Raw genomic sequence first — 21,171 nt, 5'->3', positions numbered from 1 at the left:
ATGCTGTATTCTTCTCGTTTTTCAACTGTTCACATTCGCCGTCGTACCAATCGTTTCTGTGACTCGGAGTCGCGAAGCCTAGTGCTGTAGCTGAGGTACTACCTATGGCGGATCGGATGTCCCTTCAGCCATCTTCAAGTGTAGCTGCGCCCAAGTTGCTCTTCCGTTGGTAGGGCCACTGCTAACTGCTGCGCGTAGAGCCACTTCTACGTTACGCAGCTGCTCGATGTTGAGCCGCGGCGTTCGACTTCGACGCGTGGTGATAACTGTCGAAAGTTTTGAGCGCATGCATACAGCGACTAAGTAGTGATCCGAATCTATATTCGCACTGCGGTATGTGCGGACATTGGTTATATCCGAGAAGAATTTACCGTCGATTAGAACGTGGTCGATTTGGTTTTCTGTTTGATGGTCGGGTGATCTCCAGGTGGCTTTGTGGATATCTTTGCGGGGAAAGAAGGTGCTTCGGACTATCATACCACGGGAGGCTGCAAAGTTTACGCATCGCTGGCCGTTATCATTCGATACGGCGTGCAGGCTGTTTCGCTCGATTACCGGTCTGTACATTTCCTCCCTTCCTACCTGCGCGTTCATGTCGCCGACAACGATTTTCACGTCACGCGGCGAGCAACCATCGTATGTTTGCTCTAACTGCGCGTAGAACGCTTCTTTCTCGTCATCAGGTCTCCCTTCGTGTGGGCAGTGGACGTTGATTATGCTGTAGTTGAAGAAACGGCCCTTAACTCTTAACATGCACATCCTTGCTGCCACCCGATCACAAGTTGTCGCATCTTGCCCAACACTATAAATCCTGTTCCCAGTTCATGTGGTGGTGCCAAAGCTTTGGTAGAAGGTAGCCGCTCGATGCCCGCTTTTCCACACTTTCTGTCCAGTGCAACAAAGTTCCCGCTACGCCACGATGTCGAAGTTGCGGGGATGTAGTTCGTCGTAAATTATCCTGTCACATCCTGACTTGCAATTCCATGTTCCAAGTTTCTAATCGTAGTCCTTATTTCGTCGCGTGGGTCTTTGTCGATTGTATTGAGTCGTATTTTCTCCTATATTATTCGCAATTGGGATTTTTACGGGTGGGTCAGACTCCCGCTCAGTGAACCGTATAGTACATTTTTTTTCATTATCGTCGCAACGCCTTTACCGTCATGACTAATGTTGCATACTACCGTCACACACTACATTCATGCTGCCGTCGATGCATCAATGTCGTCTACCATGAATGTAGCATTTGGCACCATGATTGTAACACAAATCAAGATGATGGGAGTACGAAATGACAGTTTTGAAATGTAGAGTTGGAGTTCCAGTGGTTCCGAAAACTGCGAAAGAAAAATGCGGATAACTCGAGCTAGAGGGTGTCACGGGCGTTACTTGGGGTCTGAGGGGGTTTAAGGGGGATTTCAGAGGCATTCCAAGAAGCTTCAGAGCATTCTCAGCGGATTTCAGAAACGTTACAGAGGCGTTACATGGCGTTTTCTGGGGTTTCAGAGGGTCTGAGATGCGTTACATGGGGATTCTGGGGGTATTAGGGGGATTTTGGAGGCATTCCGAAGAGCTTCAGAGCATTTTCGGCAGATTTAAGAAACGTTACGGTGGCGTTACATTGCGTTTTCTGGGGTGTCGGAGGGTCTGAGGTGCGTTACATGGGGTCTGAGGGGGTTTTAGGGGGATTTTGGAGGCATTCCGAAGAGCTTCAGAGCATTTTCGGCAGATTTCAGAAACGTTACGGAGGCGTTACATGGCGTTTTCTGGGGTTTCGGAGGGTCTGAGATGCGTTACATGGGGTTTCTGTCTTGGAAGGCAAGTGTGGATTTGAACCGGCCAAGTAAAACTGAGACTAACAATTGATAATGTCTGTATTTGTTGAAGATTTGAACGAGAATAAATTACTGTGTGAACATTACAAATGTCTTCAAATAACAAATGACTGCTGCGATTGAACAATCTCAGGTTGATCATACCCCGATCAGAAAGGCATAACAAAAATGTAACAAAATTATATCAACGGTTGATATATATATCAACGTTTGTTATATTTAGATATATTTGAAAGAATTGATCTGAAAACCTGATATAATTATATCAGAATTATAACAAGATCAGTTATAATCAAAATAAATTCATGTTGATCATCTTTATTTCAACATTATAACAAACTCAGTTATAGTTTTGAAAATGAAGTGTATGTCAAATGAATATGTTACAGGTGGTGTTTGGTGCGCAATTTCGCCGCTCTGTGGTGTACAGCCATACTCTTCACTCCCATACTAATTCTTCGTCTTGACGTAACGCCCCCACTGGGTCAAATCCAGCTTCTCAGCTTAAGTTATTAACTGAGAGCTGCCGCTGCCAATGACCATTTTGCATGTGTGCATCGTGCAGCAGGCACGAAGATACTCTATGCCCAAGGAAGGCAAGAAAATTTCCTTTATGCAAAGTTCCTGGACCCACCGGAAATCGAACTCTTCACACCCAGCGTGGTCTTGCTGGATACCCTACCCACGCCCTTACAGCTGTGGCTATATGGGCCAGCCACTACTCCTCACGGAGAACCAATGTTTACACTTTTGCATGGCATTCATTGATCGATTAACATTTACACAAATTTCAAAATTACTCGTACGCTCCCATTTGACGACAAACATGCCTATAGGGGTTATCTGCAGATGAGAGACTCTCTTTAAGTCTCCTCTATTTTGATTACAACGTACTTGTATTTATGAATTTGGATTTTTCTCATGTCAGAAGGTAGATAAAGCAACCCTTTTTTGATCTACACATAACAAATTGTAAAAATGTGACATCGTGATAATTTAATGAGAATCAGAACAAAGAGAGCCTCTCTTTTGCAGATTGGACCTTTAGGCATGTTTGTCGTCAATTTTTGTCAAATACCAACATGTTTTGGTATTCCAAGGTGATTTGTAAACCAAACGTGGTTCCCATGCCGAAATTATTGCAAAATATTCGCGTAAGTGGTTGCTCGAGCTGATTTTCGATCTATGTAAGTCTTAGTCACTCGTTGAGCGCCACGGATTTGGTCTATTAGGGTTACACATATATTAGTGCTTAAAAAATTAAGCGTGCTCCACTGATATTGGCTACCTTTATTCAGGACACGAGTGCTACTAGTAGTACTAGAGTATCTAGACACATCTCAAATAATTATATGCAGCTACAGAAGCGTTTAATATTAATTCCAATCTATATGATAAGTGAGGCATCAAAAGGGATTTGAAAAGGATGATTTTCATCGAAACTGTCAACATTCCTGTAATAAGTGTCACAATCCTCCACTGATCATGTTTGAATGATTTCGTTTAACATCCACTTACAATTTGAGAGCGGTATTCAAATAGGATTAAAGCAATGATACATACTCTACTGAAATCAAACTGATGTAATAATTTTTGCAATCGTTTACCATTAGAAACTTTGATAGAGTAGTGTGCGGTGGTTCGGCAGCAGCAAAGCCATATTCGCATAAATGGATGAGCTGGTTTCATGCTATTATTTTATCTTGAATGTTCGTTGTAAAATAACATGACTTAAATATATGCCATACAATTAGCGTTCATAATAACTCAGTAGAAATACAGCTGCTGATCATCTGCAAACATGTAGATTAGCGTGGTTCAAAAAATCGTTTTTGCTCCACACCGCTTATTCGATTTGTAACCAGAATCTATGTCTCCTCCCAAAATTTGAGCTAATTTGGTTGAAAATTGAGACTGCACAAGCCCTTCAAAGTTTATATGGGAATTACTACGGGAAAACGATGTTTTTCATTCAATCGACCGTAACATTTTCCCAACTGTCTAAGATGATTAATTGAACCCTGATACTCATAGGCAACTTTATTAGCTACAACTTTGCCGAAGACCGCTTTGAAATCGGACGGCTAATTAATTAGTTATCGATTTTCATCGAACTGGAGAAACTTTAACAGTGATCCTCCAGCTTCCCAGCAGGCACCATTGCTGCTGTATATGGGTCCAAAGATAGAACACAGAAATCATGGCTACTATGTTTCACTGCTAATTGCAGTGATGCCCATCAAATAGTTCAATCAGGGCGTCGCAACTGGTGATTTTTACGTGACTCCAATCAATTTCATCATATTTCAACGACCCTGTTCCCCCAGTAAGCGGTGTGGAGCAAAAACCATTTTTTGAGCTAATATAGATATTACATACTTTCAAAGATGATGGAAGGCCGTTGGCACATAAGGCTAACAGCAATGGTTCTGAAACCGATCCTTGTAGCACTCCCGATGGAATACCGATCGGGCTAGAATGATTTGCTTTAACTTCCTCTATTTGAAAGCGGTTATTCAAATAGGATTTACTCAGTGACACAGAATCTCAACGGAAATCAAATAGATGTGATAATCTCTGCAGCAGTTCAAAATGAGAAACCCTGTTAAAAGCTTTTGAAAAACCAATCAATAGCAGAATATTATCGATATGTCGATGGACATCGTCATGCATATTGAGCAAATGCCAAGGCAAATACCGAAGTTCGAAGTTGGAATACTTAGTATTTAGTGAAGTACCTAGTAGCTTGGAATACTTGAGGAAATTGCTTGTTGTGAGTATTTTTGCTGAAAATAAAAACATTATATGAGATCACGAGGCAAAGCAAAACTCACAAAGTTGCTTTAGTATGTCAATTCTTGTACCATATAATGTTTAAATTGGGCTTTAAACACTTATTTTTTTATTTCACAAGCCACCTAAATCTGACAATCTCCAGGAATGCATACTAAAGCCACGAAGTGATGTAATTTCCAATCACAAGACTACTGCATAACTTTGCTAGGCAGGATCTTCCTTTATGGTGAGAAACATTAGATAATTATCTCGCTAGCGCCAAGAAAAGGTGAAATTGTATACAGTTATGTTCCGACTTTATCACCCCCTCCACGCGTCAGACCTTCATTTTTTATTAATGCCCTGTTACATTTTAGGGAAAATCTCCTCCCTCTTCTTCAGGATGAAGTTTGTATGCGTGCTTTCCAACGTTCAAAATATTGAAAACGCATATAGATTTTTACAGTGTTTGAAAACATTTATGGAAAGGGGGTGATAAAATCGGAACATTACTGTACCACTCTTTTCAATGTCTGAGAGCCATTGACTATCTTTACCACTTTAAAGAAGATACGACATTAATTTCTGGTCTGAATCACGAGACAAAACATGCTAAAATGCAGAGCACATTCTTGAGTTACAATTGTAACTAAATTATATCCACTTTTGTTATTATATCCTAAGATGACGTAATTGCGATCAATTGTATCAAGAATACTTTTATGTGACGTCATAGTTTCCCTCGCCTGTGCGTTGGACAAACGAGTCTATTTATAGACCAGCCACCAAAACGAAGAACCACTTGATCTTAAACCTCCCCTCACTTCAAGTGCTGCAATGGCCTCATGGATAAAGGCGCCGGATTGTAGTTGAAGGCTGGCGTCCTTGGTTCGATTCCCGTCTGGGTGTGGGGTTTTTATATACTAAGTGGGGCAAGTTTTTTATACAAAAAACTTTTCGCTAAAAATAAATAACACTCTTAATAAAAATTAACCAAAAAATGAGTTAAAATTTACCCAACTCAATTTTTACCCAATATATTTATATCTAATTTATATCAACATGTGTTATAATTTTTCGATCATTCCAAGATTTATTATATCTCACGTTGTTATAAATTTGTTAAAATTGTATCAAGACCTGTTATAATTATGTTATGGCTAGAGCAATTTTTGTTATAATTTTTGTTATTTTAACACCTAACCGGCGAATTTTATAACTCATTCTGTTATGAAAATTTTTTGAAATAAATAACTCAATCGGTTATAATTTTGTTATGCCTTTCTGATCGGGACGATAGCACTATCCAATACTCCTCCTCAACGTGAGTTGTTGCTTCATATTAAGGCCACACATCTTCCTGAGCAGTTCCAGTCGGTTCTTGGATAACGGTTATGTAAAAAAGTCTGCTAACATTGTTTCTGTTGGGCAGTATTTGAAACATACAATATCGCTCTGTTTGAGGTGCTTGGCAAAATGAAATCTTGTTGCGATATGTTTGGTTCTGTTACTAAATTTTTCGTTGTTTAGCATTTGGAGGCAGCTTTGGTTGTCTTCGTGAATAGTGATAGATACATTTTCTCCGAAGTCCCTCAGCAAACGTTGCAGCCATAATGCTTCCTGTGATGCCTCCGATAATGCAACAAACTCCGCCTCTGCAGTAGAAAGAGATACACACGTCTGCTTGCGGCACGCCCAAGATATTGTGCCATCGTTGTACTGGAAAATGTACCCGCTATTGGACTTCCTATCTTCACGGCATTCCGCCCAGTCAGCATCGGCATATCCCACAAGTTCGGAAGGTTCTCCAATATTGCTCAGGCGTAACTTCATGTCGCAGGTTCCTTTCAAATAGCGTACCACTCTCTTTAGCTCATTCCAGTCCTGTTGCGATGGATTTGCGGTCTTCCGGCTCAGTATTGATATCGATGCAGAAATATCCGGTCTTGAGTTCACCGTCAAATAAAGTAGCTTTCCAACGATCTGTTGATACACCTGATTGTCCGGGAGTGGAGTTCCTTGATCAGCATGTTTCTCGAAACCAGGATCCAGCGGAATACTTGATGGCTTTGCGTCTTGAAGGTTGGCACATTGAACTACATCAGCTATGTACTTCCGTTGACTGATGAAGTAATCGCCGGCTTCATTACGTTCTACGTCAAGTCCCAAGTAACATCGAATATCTCCAAGGCTTTTAATCTCGAACTCGCTCTTCAAGGTTCGTTCCAGGATGTCTACGATCATTGGATCTTCGCTAGCCGCTATGAGATTCTTCTTCTTCTTCTTGGCGTAACGTCCTCACTGGGACCAAGCCTGCTTCTCAGCTTAGAGTTCTATGAGCACTTCCACAGTTATTAACTGAGAGCTTCCTCTGCCAATGACCATTTTGCATGCGTATATCGTGTGGCAGGCACGAAGATACTCTATGCCCAAGGAAGTCAAGGAAATTTCCTTTACGAAAAGGTCCTGGACCGACCGGGAATCGAACCCGTCACCCTCAGCATGGTCATGCTGAATACCCGTGCGTTTACCGCCTCGGCTATATGGGCCCTATGGGCTATGAGATCATCCACATAAATAAGGACGTAACTCCACTTGCCATTCACGCATTTCCGGTACAAGCAAGCGCCTTGTTCGTAACCAATGGACAGCAGTACTTCGTGAAGCCGTTGATTCCAGGCACGGGCCGCCTGTTTTAATCCGTATAAGCTTTTTTTCAAGCGTCAAACCTTGTTTTCAGCATTCTTGACTGCAAACCCTGGAGGTTGTTTCATAAATATCTCCTCCTCAAGTTGCCCATGGAGAAAGGCGGTCTTCACATCAAATTGTTTCACCATCATTTTTCGTTTGACAACCACACTCATCAGCGTCCGGAAAGTTGCTTGTCGAACGACGGGAGCAAAAACTTCGTAGTAGTCTGTGCCGTAACGTTGACTAAATCCTTGGGCCACTAATCTCGCCTTGTAACGTTGAACTTGTCCATTCGAGTTTCGTTTCCGTGTGAAAACCCATTTGCAGCCAATAGCAGGTTTTCCCGGGGGCAGGTCAACCAGTTCCCAAGTTTGATTCGACTCGATAGACTGCAACTCTTCCATTATTGCCTCTCGCCACTGCACCTTCTGGGGGCATGACAGTGCTTCACGGACGTTTCGTGGCTCCTCCTGAACTTCAGCTTCGGCACTACAAGCATACTTATTCGGCATCTTACCTTTGGTAGATCTGATTGATCGTCTCAATTGCTCGACTTATTATCCGCTTCAAGCTCCACAAAGGTGTCTTCGCTAGATGTGCTTGTATTCGCGTCATCAGAGAACCAGTATTCATCGTCAGAATCGATCGCAGCTCCACAGCCAAGTTCACGATCACCTTCAGGTTCAGCATCACGACTAGCTTCCAATGGCACAACAACTTCTTTCAAAGAATCATCAACGTTAACCACATTGGAGGATTGCAGGAACTTCACGTCACGGCTTATGGTCAGTTTTCCAGTAGCGATATCCAGCAAACGATAAGCTTTGGACTCTTCACTGTAGCCAACAAACTTCAGTTTGATCGCCTTTTCATCCAGCTTGACCCGCTTCTCACCAGGAACATGACAGTATGCATCAGTACCAAAACGACGGATGTGCTTGAGAAGATCTGGCCTCCAATGCCGTCACAAGCGTATCGTATTCTTCAGAGAGACTGCTGAACATGATTGCCACCAGCCAACTTTCATCCAGGTTCTTGTCGGGCTGAAGTCCGTTGAGTTTGTCGAATAGTTCCACCAATCTTCCGATATGGATCTCCATGTCACCGTTGTTCTCCAGTCGCAGCGCACAAATCCTACGCATGATCGAGACCTTGGTACTCAGAGTCCGCTTCACATGGAAATTCTCCAAACTTTTCCAGGCTTCAGCTGCAGTCTTGGCCTTCCTAATGTGGACGAGCTGACTATCCTCGACGGCCAAACCAATTGTCGCTAGGGCTTGTTCGTCTTTTTCGGTCCAATTTGCAGGAGCAGGGTTCAGCTTCGGTTCATTGACGACCTTCCAGCAACCTTCTTTGGTCAGAAGCAACTTCATTTTGAAACTCCAGTTGTCGAAATTCGAGCCGTTCAACTTCGGGAAACACACCATCCGATCGCCCATTTTGATCTGCTGCTCCTGGATTCGTCAACTTCAAAAAATCTTCAACAACCTTATTCTTGTTCCGGATTCACAGCCGAGGGCCCATAACCTCTTGGAAGGCAAGTGTGGATTTGAACCGGGCAAGTAAAACTGAGACTAACAATTGATAATGTCTGTATTTGTTGAAGGTTTGAACGAGAATAAATTACTGTGTGAACATTACAAATGTCTTCAAATAACAAATGACTGCTGCGATTGAACAATCTCAGGTTGATCATACGATAGCACTATCCAATATTCTGGGGGTATTAGGGGGATTTTGTAGGCATTTCGAAGAGCTTCAGAGCATTTTCGGCGGATTTCAGAAACGTTACGGAGGCGTTACATGGCGTTTTCTGGGGTTTCGGAGGGTCTGAGGTGCGTTACGTGGGGTTTCTGAGGGTTTTAGGGGGATTTTGGAGGCATTCCAAGAAGCTTCAAAGCATTTTCAGCGGATTTGATTTCAAAGTCGTTACAAAGGCGTTTTTGAGGATGGCGGAAACCCTCAGTAGTGTCCCTGTATTGTCCCGGAAACCCCAAGCGCCATATTTAATTCCAAATGGCCTAGGATATCGGGTTTTAACATCAACTCAATTAGCCAGGTCTGAAAACATCCGTATGGCATGAGACTTTTTGATTTGTTAGACGTGGGCCGTAACTATTCAGTTGGGAGCCACTGACTTTTGTTCCCCTGCTCCATTGGTGGTTATGACCCTCGGAATGCACAATCCGAAAATCTTTGTCTCCGCTTCTTCACACTTCCGGTTCCTAAGTTATACGCACGTCCGGTTCGCAGTTTTCGGAACCACTGGTATTTCATTAGCTCACTCAATTTGAAAATCCACTACATTTTTTGCCGTGATTAAAAAAATGTCACAGTCACCCATGAATATTTCATCTGGTCATACGTGAATGTTTTTGTTGCATGATAGTCAAGACCATACACCAACGATTATCATGCAAACTACAGTTTTTGATAGTACATTTTGGATCACTGCTCCCGCTTCTCGCTTGAAGACTACGTGGTTTATGAACGGCCCCTAAGTATTTCTGGAAGAATCGCTCAAGGCATCTCTGGAAAATGAAACACATTTTGCATTTTTTCTTATATTCGGACGAGATTACAAAAGTTACGCGAGATTTATTCATTGGCCATGCATCTTCTTTCAAACTTTTCTCTAGGAATTTCTGAAACTTTGGAAAAAGGTGTCCCATAACTTTATATAGGATGCGTAATTTATTAGAAATCCTAACAATATATTTAGGAATTTTGAATTCCCTCAAAGCTCATGCAAAGGGCCTTCAAATTAGTATGGGAAAAACTGGCTAAATGTATGCAGAAATCACCAGTGTTCTATATTTTGCGCTGCACATAGTCATTTAAATAGTATTATATCTAGGAAATCATTCACACATTCTGCTTTTATTTTTCTAAGAATTGTAGATTTTTTATACTTCGATATACCTAGTGATATGCTTTAGACAAATTATTTGTCACCCTCCCCCAAAAACCTATCTACTATTTATTTCAATCGATTTTAATCACACATCTCACCCAAAGTCTCTTCCACTACAACAGGGAAGCGCTGAACCTGGCCGAATCGCCACCGCACCACATGTCGATCAAGCGCGAGCGCGACCATCCCATGGACTTCACTTCGGATCGTTCCTCGTCCCGCGACTACAACAGCGGTGTTCCACCGGCCAAGCGCAGCAATAACAACACAATCGCGGCCGTGGCCGCCGTTGCCCAGCTTCAACAACAGCAGCAACAACAACAACAGCAACACCCACAACTTCACGGACGCTCTCTCACGCCACAGAAGCTTAATCTGTCCTCGCACGATGAAGACGATGCCCACTCGGATGGAACGCCGGTCAACCTGCGCGGCGAAAACGGCCTTCGTCACCACGAGGATGACATCCCCGACGAGGAGGAAGAAGAGGAAGACGAGGACATGTCAATGACCGAGGATACCCACCACCCGTTGGCGCTGAACCGCATCACCGAGCATGCAGCGGCACTGGCCGCGGCCCAACGCGAACAAGCCCAGGTCAATCACTTGGCCAGTCTGAATCTGAGTTTACTCGAGCGAGAACGGTGCGAGAGTGCAGACAAACTCAAGCGCCAGCAGCAGTTACAGCTGGAGCAGCTCCAACGGGAGCAGCTGCTTCACCATCAACAGCAGCAGCAGCAGCAGGTACAACAGCAGTTGCAACGTGAAAGGGAACGCGAACTGCTGCAGCGCGAGAGGGAACGGGAACTTCAGAAACAGCAAGAGCAACGACAACAGGAACAGGAACAACAAAGTCGTCAAAACGGGGACCGATTGAGTGCTGCCGGGTTGGACAATGGATGTAGCAACACAAGCAGCCACAGCAACGAACATCCGGTTCGAGCGGAGTCGGCACAACAGGATGCATCGGCTCCTGCGAGCACGGTGACGAACGGAATCATGGGCATGCAGTTCAAGCTGATCAGTCGAGGTAAGTGATGGGGTGAACAATAAGGGGGTTAGGTCTTTTACTGTTATTACCTGGAAGATTTGTGTGGCTTCTGACCATTTTGCATATTGAGGGGCGGGTAAAAACTTCTATGTCTAAGTCTATGCCAATGACCATGTAGGCATATATTATATGGTCATTTTCACAAAAATGGCCATAACTCAGGAAAGAAAAAAGTGCATTCCAAAAATTTCAGCTTATGAAATAACTTTCTCGATTTTTTTTTTAAATGTTCCACGAGTTCGAGCATAGTTTTTCCAGCTCTTCCTTACAAATTTTCTAAACTGTGGAAAGTTTTTTGGAAAAATTTTTCCAGTTCATATTTCTGAGAAAACTTGCTTTCATTTTCTATTAAAAACATTGTTTCTGCGATGTTTTGTTCTTGAGTTATGATTTTTCAAAGTAAGTAGTGTCAAGGGAAAACAAAAAAAAACACCTGGGTTTTCCGGTAAAATAGGCGACCCTGAATTTATTTTAATTTCTTTTTTGCTCTTTATATTCATGAGCCCTTCCTGTGGAAAAAGTTTCATGTTTAAGTAGCAATTTTTCTAAAATTTTCCATATTTCCGACTACAGGTCGGACTTGATTATCCGGAGTCGGAATCTGGCGCATTCCAAAATAATATCTCGCAAACGGAATGCTCTAAGAAGCTGAAATTTTGAGTGATGACTAATCAAAGTTGGCTTGGCAAAATGTCAAAATTTCAGCTTTATAGAGCATTTCTTTCTCCAGATATATGTTTGAGAAGCATCAGAATCTGACTCCGGATAATCGAGTCCGACCTGTATTAGGTACTTAGGGATTTTTTTCCGGAAGTTCTTTAACAAGTTCCTTCGGAAAATCCCCAAAAATACACCTAAGAAACATTTTTATGATTTAATGATCTTGAGAAATTGCTCGGTAACTCAAGAACTTCTCCGACACTTTTTCCCTCAGGCAACTGTATCGGACACTACTCCCACCTAGACTCAACGATTCCCACAGAAATTCCTCAGAAAATTTATCTAGATTACCCAAACATTTTTTTTTCGAAAGTTTCTCTGACAAGTACTTTAAGGGTTTGTGTGGGCATTTCTTTAGAAAATCCTCCGGCTTTTCGGCGGATACGAATTTCTTCAAAAAGTATTCAAGAACTTTTTTTAAAAATTCTCTAACACTAAACCATTTTAAGAATATCTATGGAAATTCTTGAACAAATTCTTCAGGTTCAGAAATTTCTCAAATACTTTTTTCCATAGACAACTACCTCAGAAACTCTGAGAACTCACCAGGCAATTTATTTGGGACTTTCTTCTACCATTTTTGGTATTGTTTTGGATTCACTAGATCCTGATTTTTTTTTGAGGAATTCTTTCGACAGTTACTCTAGTAATTTTTTTGGTATTTTTGTAAGTAAATCCTCCAACTGTTATACCAATAATTTGTTTGGGAATTGCTTAAAAAAAACCACTGTCAATCCCTTCATAAATTTCTCCGGAAGTTATTTAAGGAATTTCTAATCAATTTGTTTTGGAATTGCCCCATGGAACTGAATCATGTCGGCAATTGTTTATGTGATTTTTCAGTTTGTCTTTTCAGAAATTTCTCATGCAACTTCCTCAGGAACTGCAACGGCAATTTATTTAGGGCTTCGCAGTAACATTTTTAAGAAATTCTCTGGAAATTCTCTGAGGATTTGCTTCAAAAATTTTTTTCAAGAATTTCTTTGGCGATTTGTTTAGAAACTTCTCCTATACTTTTTTACTCAGGCAATTATCTCTACAGTAGTTTGTATAGGTATTCTTTCGAAAATGTCTCTAGGAATTATCAAGGCAGTTCATTTGGGAATTCCTCTGACCAAAATTATTCAAATAATTTGTTCTGAGATTTCCCCCGCATTGTTTTAAAAAAAATATTTTGGCAATTCTTTTATGAAGTCGTCTACCGTTTCTGTCAGAAATTTATCAGACAATTGAAACTTTTTCTATACTCCAATACTGTGAGATACTCTTACAGAACTTTCTTTAGGTGTTCCTTTGGAAATAGTACAGGATGACTTCTCTTGGAAAATTCAAAATAAAATCAGATCATTCGTTTTTGAAGAGTTGTTCAGCAAATCTCCCGAATTTCTTCGATATTTTCTTCTAAAATTATTTCATGAAATTAAATAACGGAAGTTTATTTATGTATTTTGAAAATTTTGCCATTTTCAGAATGTTGTTGATATTCAATCTACGAAGTATACCGCAACTACGCTTCCGCTAACTAAATACTTTCAGAAATTATCCAGGTAACTTATATGGGAAATCCCTTGACAATTCTTTCAGGAATTCATCTTCCCATATTCCAATCAATGTTTCTAGAAATTTGTTTAACAACACTTTGTTTCTTAGGCAAATTGATCATGGATTTCTCCGAAAATTTATTACAAAATACCTCTGACCATTTGTTTTCAAAGAATTTCTTTCTTCTTGAACTCTTTAAACAATTTGTTCCCGAAATCCCCAGATATTGTCGTTAAAACATACAGAGGATGGCCAAAATGTTTGGGATAGGCAACTTTTATTTCTCTCAAAACAAAAAATTCCACATGCTGTAACTTTTCATAGATTGCATCAAAAATTCTTAATTTTTTTTCTGTTTGTGCATCATTGGTAAAAATTCGAGCTCGACTGGATAATCTTTCGCGAAGCTAGAACCGTTCTGGTAAAACATTATTTTTTAGACAACTAATTTTTAAACTGTCATATCTCGGAAACCAGTGAACCGAATTGAATGAAATTTTGAACGTTACCGCTTGTTGAACTTTTTTGGCCATCCCCTGTATATCGGTATTTTTTCAGAAAGTTGTTCGACAATATCTTCAAAAAAGCTTCATGCAACTTCTTTAAGAATTGTAATTTCAGTTTTTTTTATATGTTTTTAAAATTTTCCTGGTAGTCATCTGGTTATTTGTTTAGAAACTTCTCGGATATATACCATTTCCTTTTTTCCTCCTGCTATTATTTCAGGCACTACTCCGACAGTATCTTAAGGTATTTCTCCGGAAATTCCTTTGGGGATTGTATCTGCATTTTTCAATAATTTCTACAAACAATTCTGTGAAAATTCCTCCCGCAATTTATGAAATCCTTTCGGATTTTTTATTTCAACAACCACTCAAAACGTTAAATCATATTTCTCGGTTACTCCAGGAGATTCCTCCAGAATTTCAATTAGGGATTTAGCTAGAACTTTTTTCTATCATAGGTATAATCCAATAAATCCTCTGGAATTTCTTAAGCATAACACCCGGGGAATGTATGCGAGGGTTTGGATTCTTGAATTTATGGACGTATTTTAGTTGCAAGCGACAACAAGCAATTCTTAAAGGGATAACTTATGAAATATTTTTATTTTTTTTATCGTAAGTTTTTTTTTTTAATAATTCTAGTCGCACCACGCTTTTTTGGAATTTCGCCAAAATTTTGAGAAACTTCTAAATTTTCTTTGTTTTTGCTATGAGTCTCCAAGCAATAATGCATTGGATTATTTCATTATACATTTTATAGGAATATCTGTGACTTTTTGAAAGAAATTCTTCCAAAGGCCATATCAAAAATTATTCTACAGAATTTCATCGTGATTTTTTTTAAAAGTATTTGTTATGATTTGTAGGGCTTTCACAGTTCAAAATTTAGAGCGTAATATCTTAAACCAGCTTTCCACTGTCGGAGTTGTAAGGTGTGGTAATTGCTTTACTAGGGCTTTAGCGAAAACCCATGCCACGTTTCCCGTTAAGACAACAGACTTCCAAAACTAGCTTGTTTTTTTTTTTAAATTGCAATGATTTTAGGATTTTCTTCAACAATTACTTCAGGAGTTTTTCTTAGCATTCTCTAGCATTTTTTCAGAGTTCCATCTGGAAATAAGTAAACAAACATTTCCAGTAATTTCTTAAAAAATTCTATTAAATCTTGTTTTGGGCATTTTATTGGTAACGCATCCGGATTCTTTTTTCAGAAATTTACCCGGTTATACTTTTAGGAATTTCTTTGGAAATTCCTCTAGTAACTTTTCACCATTTTTCTTCAGCATTTTTAGGACAGTTTTTAGATGTTTTGGCATTAACTTGTGGATCAGATTGTAGCCTTTATTTAAAAAAAAATCTGCAGAAATTCCTCCGACAATTTATTTATGAATATTTTGTGAGATTTCTTTGGAAATTACTCGCCCTTTTTAATTTTTAAGGTTTCTGGAATTTTTAAGTAATTTTCCAATAATTTCTATGGGCGCTTTTTCGATAAATTCTGAAAATTGCTATTGCATACCTTTGGATTTTTTTTCTAAAAATGGCAATGATTTTAGGAATTTCTCCGACCATTACTTCAGGAGTTTGCCCGGCATTTTTGTTTAAAGTTTCTCGAGCAAATTATTCAAAAAAATGTCTTGTAATTATTTTTTTTAAATTGCAGTACTTTTTCCATAGGTTCTTCCGGCAACTGTAGGGTATCGCGCCACTTGGGCGGCGGCTTCTATATTCGTCTGTTTTTCACTATAACTCAGTCAATTTTGAACCAATTGACTTGAAATGTTGTACACGGATAGATACTATACCTATCTCACCACATTCCAAAAGTTGTGTCAATTGGTTCAAATTTGACTAAGTTATAGTGGCAAACAGACGAATATAGAAGCCACCGCCCAAGTGGCGCGATTCCCTATTTCAAACTTTTCTGGTAATTTCTTTACAAATTATTTTGCAACTATTTTGAAAAATTCCTTTGGATATTTTCTTGGCAACGCCTCCGGATTTTATCTGGTAATTCTTTTAGGTTAACTACGAATATTCCGTTAGTAACTTCTCTACATTTTCCTTCAGATTTCCCAAGCAATTACTTTAGGCACTTCTTCGGCAATTTTTTGGCACTAAATTGTGTTTTTTTTTCAAAAATTTCTTTAGGATGCCCTCTGACAATTTATTTAAGAATTTCAGATGCAATTTCTTTCGGAATTATTCGACATTTATTTATTTTTTTTATTTTCTTCTCTCTAAAAATTTTTTTAGGAACTTCAACATTTTTTTTTTTAGGATTCCAAAGAGTTTTTCTGAAAGTTATTTTGGCATTCCTCTGGCGTTTGTTTAAGAAAAAGGCAATGTTTTGCGGAGTTTGTCCGGCAATTTTGTTGTTTTTTTTTTTGTAATTCCTGTGGCAATTTTTTTTAGGAATTTGTCAGTAAAATTTTCGGAGTTTCCTTCGACATTTAGATTAGGATATTTCAGTCATTCCTCTGGATTTTTTTGAAGAAAAATTTTTGAACATTTCTTTCGTAACGCCTCCGGATTTTTTTACAAAAATTTCTTTGGTAGATCTTTAAGAAATTTCATTGGAAATTTCTTAAGTATTTTCCTTAAGATTAAGGAGGCTTAAGGCATTATTTTCGTCAATTTTCAGAAATTTTTAACACTAAATTTTGGCCAAGATTGTGGATTGTGTTCGTACATTTCCTGAGGTACTCGTCGGGCAATTTATTTAGGAATTTCATTGAAATTTTCTTAAGTAATTTATCTAATTATTTGTTCAAGAAGTTTTTCGATAATCTTCAGGTTTTTTGGAGTTTTTCTGGATGTCGCTTTGGCATTTCTCGAGCATTTTTTTTAAAATTATAGTGTTTTTGGGAATTTCCTAGTTTTCCCGACAAATTTTCAGTATTTTCCAGAGCTTCTGCTGGCAAGTAGTTAGCAAACTTTTCCGGTAACTACTTTAGAAATTCTTCCGGCAATTCTTTTAACTCTTTGGAGCCAAAGGGGTCATATTTGACCCCAACATCGAAACGGCTGTATAAATTCACCCATTCGATAAACCAGAATACTGTCTTCGGTAAAGTTGTTGCAAATTGAGTCCTCTATTAGGGAAAAATGGAAATATTTGTATTTGTCACTTCATTGATAACCTAGAACATCATGACATATGAAAAAACGAAATAATTGACACACGAAATTTTCTAAAAGCTGAGCTTGGATGTGGGTTACGTTTATATGTATTCATTTGACCTTCGTCAAGAACATCAAAAGGTGTTTTATGTTCTGAGATGTTCTACGTGTTCCAAACTGCCCTATAGTGATGTCCTTCAAATCTATAAGATAAATTTTATGTAGTTTCACCTCAAATAATAGCATTGCATAACCTACTGGGATCCGTGATGCTCTTGACATCAACAATGTCATTTATAGATACTATAGGGATATCCCAGGTCAGCCAAACTACCTTGGAGTTTAGAACTTCAGGTCTACACTCGTAACAGTAATCATATCTGTTATACTGGGTAACGTTGCATAATCAACCACAGTTACTGGAGCAACCTGAAGTGTACTAGCTTATCATAGAACTTTGGGACATTCAGGGTCGTCCAAACTGTTCTATATTTAAGTCCTTCAAATATACAAGAAAAAATTTGCGTGTTTTCGCCATAAATAGTAGTATTGTATAATCTGCTAGGATCCACGAAGCTCTTGAAATCTCAAATGTCATTTAGAGGCACTACAGGGATATTCCAGGTCAGCCAATCTACTTCGGAATACAGGTCTTCACTCGTAACAGCAGCCATATCTGATATATTGAGTAACGTTGCATAATCAGTCACGGATACTTGACGAACCTGAAGTCTATTATATATTATAAACCTTTCGGACATTCAGGATCGTCCAAACTGTTCTATAATGAAGTCCATCAAATCTACAAGAAAATTACCTTTATGTGTTTTCGCCATAAATAATAGTATTGCATAATCTGCTGGGATCCACGAAGCTCTTGAAATCTCAAATGCCATTTAAAGACACTAAATGGATATTCCAGGTCAGCCAAACTACCTTGGAGTTCAGGACTTCAGGTCTACTCTCGTAACAACAGCCATATCTGCTATATTGAGTAACGTTGCGTATTTTTTCGTGGTTACTGGATCACTCTGAAGTCTACTTTTTTTTTAAACCATTGGGACATTCAGGTTCGTCCAAACTGTTCTACAATGAAGTCCTTCAAATCTACAAGAAAAACTTTATGTGTTTTCACCATAAATAAAAGCATAGCAAATTCTGCTAGGATTCGTGGAGCTCTGAAAATCTCAAATGCCATTAAGAGACACTATGGGAATACCATAACAATTTGTGTATACATACTGTCGTCATTAATTCATTCCAAAAGAAATATTTCCTGCATCAATCTGTCTTCTGAAAATGCAGGGTATTTTGGATTTTCCGGTGATAACGTCTGTCTAACAAAGACTCTTTTCTACTTCTTTTTTTTTCCAGGTGACGCCTCCAAAGGCGACCAACAGCTGGTGGTCTCAATGGAATTCAACGGTGTCCAGTACGAGGGCGTCCTATTTGCCAACCCGCCCCCTTCTTCATCGTCGCCCAACTCTCGCTCCTCATCGTCGTCGCAGCATAAAATGACCACCGCCGGATCAACATCCCACCCGAACAACGCCAGCAGTAGTTCCATCAGCAATGGCGCCAGCGGGGCTCTCCCATCACATCACATGCTACACCATCAGCTTGCATCGCCCTCGTCCAGCGGCGGCGGCGGTCTGTTGGTCACGGCCCCCAGCAGCGGTGTTCCCATGTCGGCGGCATCTTCCCCGGTCGGTAGCACCAGCAGCCACACATCCCACACCTCGATTGCATCTCCTATCGTTTCGCCGGTCAAAACCGGCGGCAGCTCGTCGATAGGCGCCGGCGATGAACCGGTTGGAAGTGGCTCGATGGGTCTGGCGTCGCTGGTGACGCCCCGGCCACTTGTGTCCTAAGAGTGTGATTAGTTTTATTGCGACTCTCTGTTTTTATTTTAGTTTAGTGGAACGGTTCTCCCTTGTTGGGAGAATGCTTTTATAGTTTAAAAACGCGCTTTCTTCCTTTCCTAGTTAAAAGGGAAGAAAGTCGCCCCCATCTCGCAATCCTTATCCTTATATTTTGGGCTCTCGAATGTTGCATTTTTTCGTTCTTTTCATTAGGCAATTGAACAACTTTTTTATTACTTAAATCCTAGTTTAAGCACATACCCTAATAGAACTCTGACTTGATTTTAGTACGATAATAACATAAAATGAGCAGCAAAATTTTTGTCAGTGTGTTGAAAGCTTTCAAACTGCGAATCCAAGCATGCGCCGCGACGCGTTGGTTATGGTGCCTGGTTGAAACTGAAGGTGGCAGCACTGAATCGTACGCCATGAAAAGCTTCGAAGGCCTGGCGTGAACCGATTCACTTTCCGTGAAACGGTAACCGGAAGGCGTCGCAGTACACTGAACGAAAGCAACACTTTTGAACCAAAAATTATTTTTAATTTTTTAATATATTTTTTTAATACGAAAATTGAACAAAATGTTACAACCGGAATCGTCATGCCAGGAAAGTAAGCAGCAATCTATCATTTGGCAGCAGTGTGGTAGCGCAGCAAAGGTGTAAATGTGAGAAGCTTGTAGATGGTAGATGGCTCTGTTAGTTAATATAACCTTATCAGTTTAGACATAGATTTTTAACAGCTTGCTTAGATGGATAAACGATGTGATTATTTTTCTACACTTGACTAGATGTAGTATTCTAAGCAGCTCAGCTAGTGAGAAAGTTAGTTTTCTCGTTTCGTTCGTTCAAGTAGCTCGTTTCGTTTTGATAGGCGTATTTTGCAGCAAAGTAAATAGATTCGTAGAGATGTACATAGGTTCATGTGTAAGTTCAAAACCTAATAATCCTACTTAAAACGAATTCATAATCTCTCTTAAAATCATAAGGTAGAACTCATGTATATCGCATTATAACGAGCTGAAGATCTGTAGGAATGCTGAAAATTTGACATGTCTCATTCTCATAAAACTGAAAAAAAACGGGAAACCGAACAAAACTCGCTAATATTTGCTGCTACTAGTATAAAGATAAAAAAAAAACGATACTTAGATTTAGGCAAAGCACCCCCTTCCGGATCGATTGAAGTGCAAAATTTTATCTCTTACCTTTTTGTTGTTAGAAAACTCGTTTCCGGATAGGAAAGGTATGTTAATGCTAGAAACTCTACGAAAAAAAATCTCTTGCAATATAAGTTTAAGGTAAATTACCCCAGAAAAAAAAAACAGCAAAACACACAAACACAAAAATGTTTTAAAAACAAATACGAATGAGTAGTTTCATTAGTGGACAGTAGTAGAAGCTAGGTTTTAGTTGCAATTCGCTGACTATATATTATCCATTGTTTTGTGAATGTAGGTATTTCCTATTTTACTAGATTTATACCTTCACATTTAAATTAATATATATTTTACCTTGGCTGAGAGAGAAAAACAAAATGAACAATTATCTATTTAAAATGAACAAAATGGCGCCGCAAATTTGGTGGCGCCCCCCGTAGAAGTTAGAGAGCAGAAAAGACATCATCGTCATCATGACCACGTCCAAGCATCACAAACACATACCACCCGAAATCGAAACAGTTTTACACGACTCACAGTTAACGTTGATGCATGTAAATCTTAATCAAAATATGCTAACTACAAACCAAAACGTCTGTCACATAGACCTCCGCCAGTTACTCGGAGCGAAGATAAACTATCAAAATTTGTGCACGGAAAGTCTTAGAATTGAATGTCAAACACAACACAATGACAATTGATAATGATGGATAATAGAACAATATGTTTTAAAATAAGCCGTTGTTTCTGGGAGACACATACATATTCGTAGATGCTTATCACATCCCTCGTACAGTGCATTTTTTGTCGTTACTAACTTCCCGTTTGTGTGGCTTCGTGGTCGTGCGGCATTTAGTCGCATCATGCTGAGAAGCACGGGTTCGATTCCCGCCGCAGCCGTAAGGAAAAATTTTCGACTGTACCATTCGGCGTTGCATTCTTGTCCGTTATCTAGTGTCGTGCTTCCTTCCAAGAGCGAATAGTTCACTGGAAGCA

General features: G+C 39.6%; 1 protein-coding gene across 4 annotated transcripts in view; it reads left to right on the top strand.

The window, feature by feature from the left end:
* Positions 1 to 20,912, top strand: part of LOC109417878 (protein dead ringer-like) — a 462,566-nt gene extending 441,654 nt beyond the window's left edge. For 2 of the 4 annotated variants that reach the window (XM_062853471.1, XM_062853470.1), the window contains exon 9: positions 10,317 to 11,260. In XM_062853471.1, the coding sequence (XP_062709455.1) occupies positions 10,317 to 11,250 (934 nt within the window). In that variant the 3' untranslated portion in view covers positions 11,251 to 11,260. Of the gene's footprint in view, positions 1 to 10,316; positions 11,261 to 18,528 lie in introns of those variants that run through there. The other 2 variants (XM_062853473.1, XM_062853472.1) reach the window with 2 other exon arrangements.
* The last annotated feature ends 259 nt before the right edge of the window (positions 20,913 to 21,171 follow it).

This window comes from Aedes albopictus, chromosome 2, assembly GCF_035046485.1.
Source record: "Aedes albopictus strain Foshan chromosome 2, AalbF5, whole genome shotgun sequence".
In the NCBI taxonomy this organism is placed as follows: Eukaryota; Metazoa; Arthropoda; class Insecta; order Diptera; family Culicidae; genus Aedes; species Aedes albopictus.
Note: the sequence above shows the minus strand (reverse complement) of the source record. Positions and strands in the feature narration are given on the sequence as shown.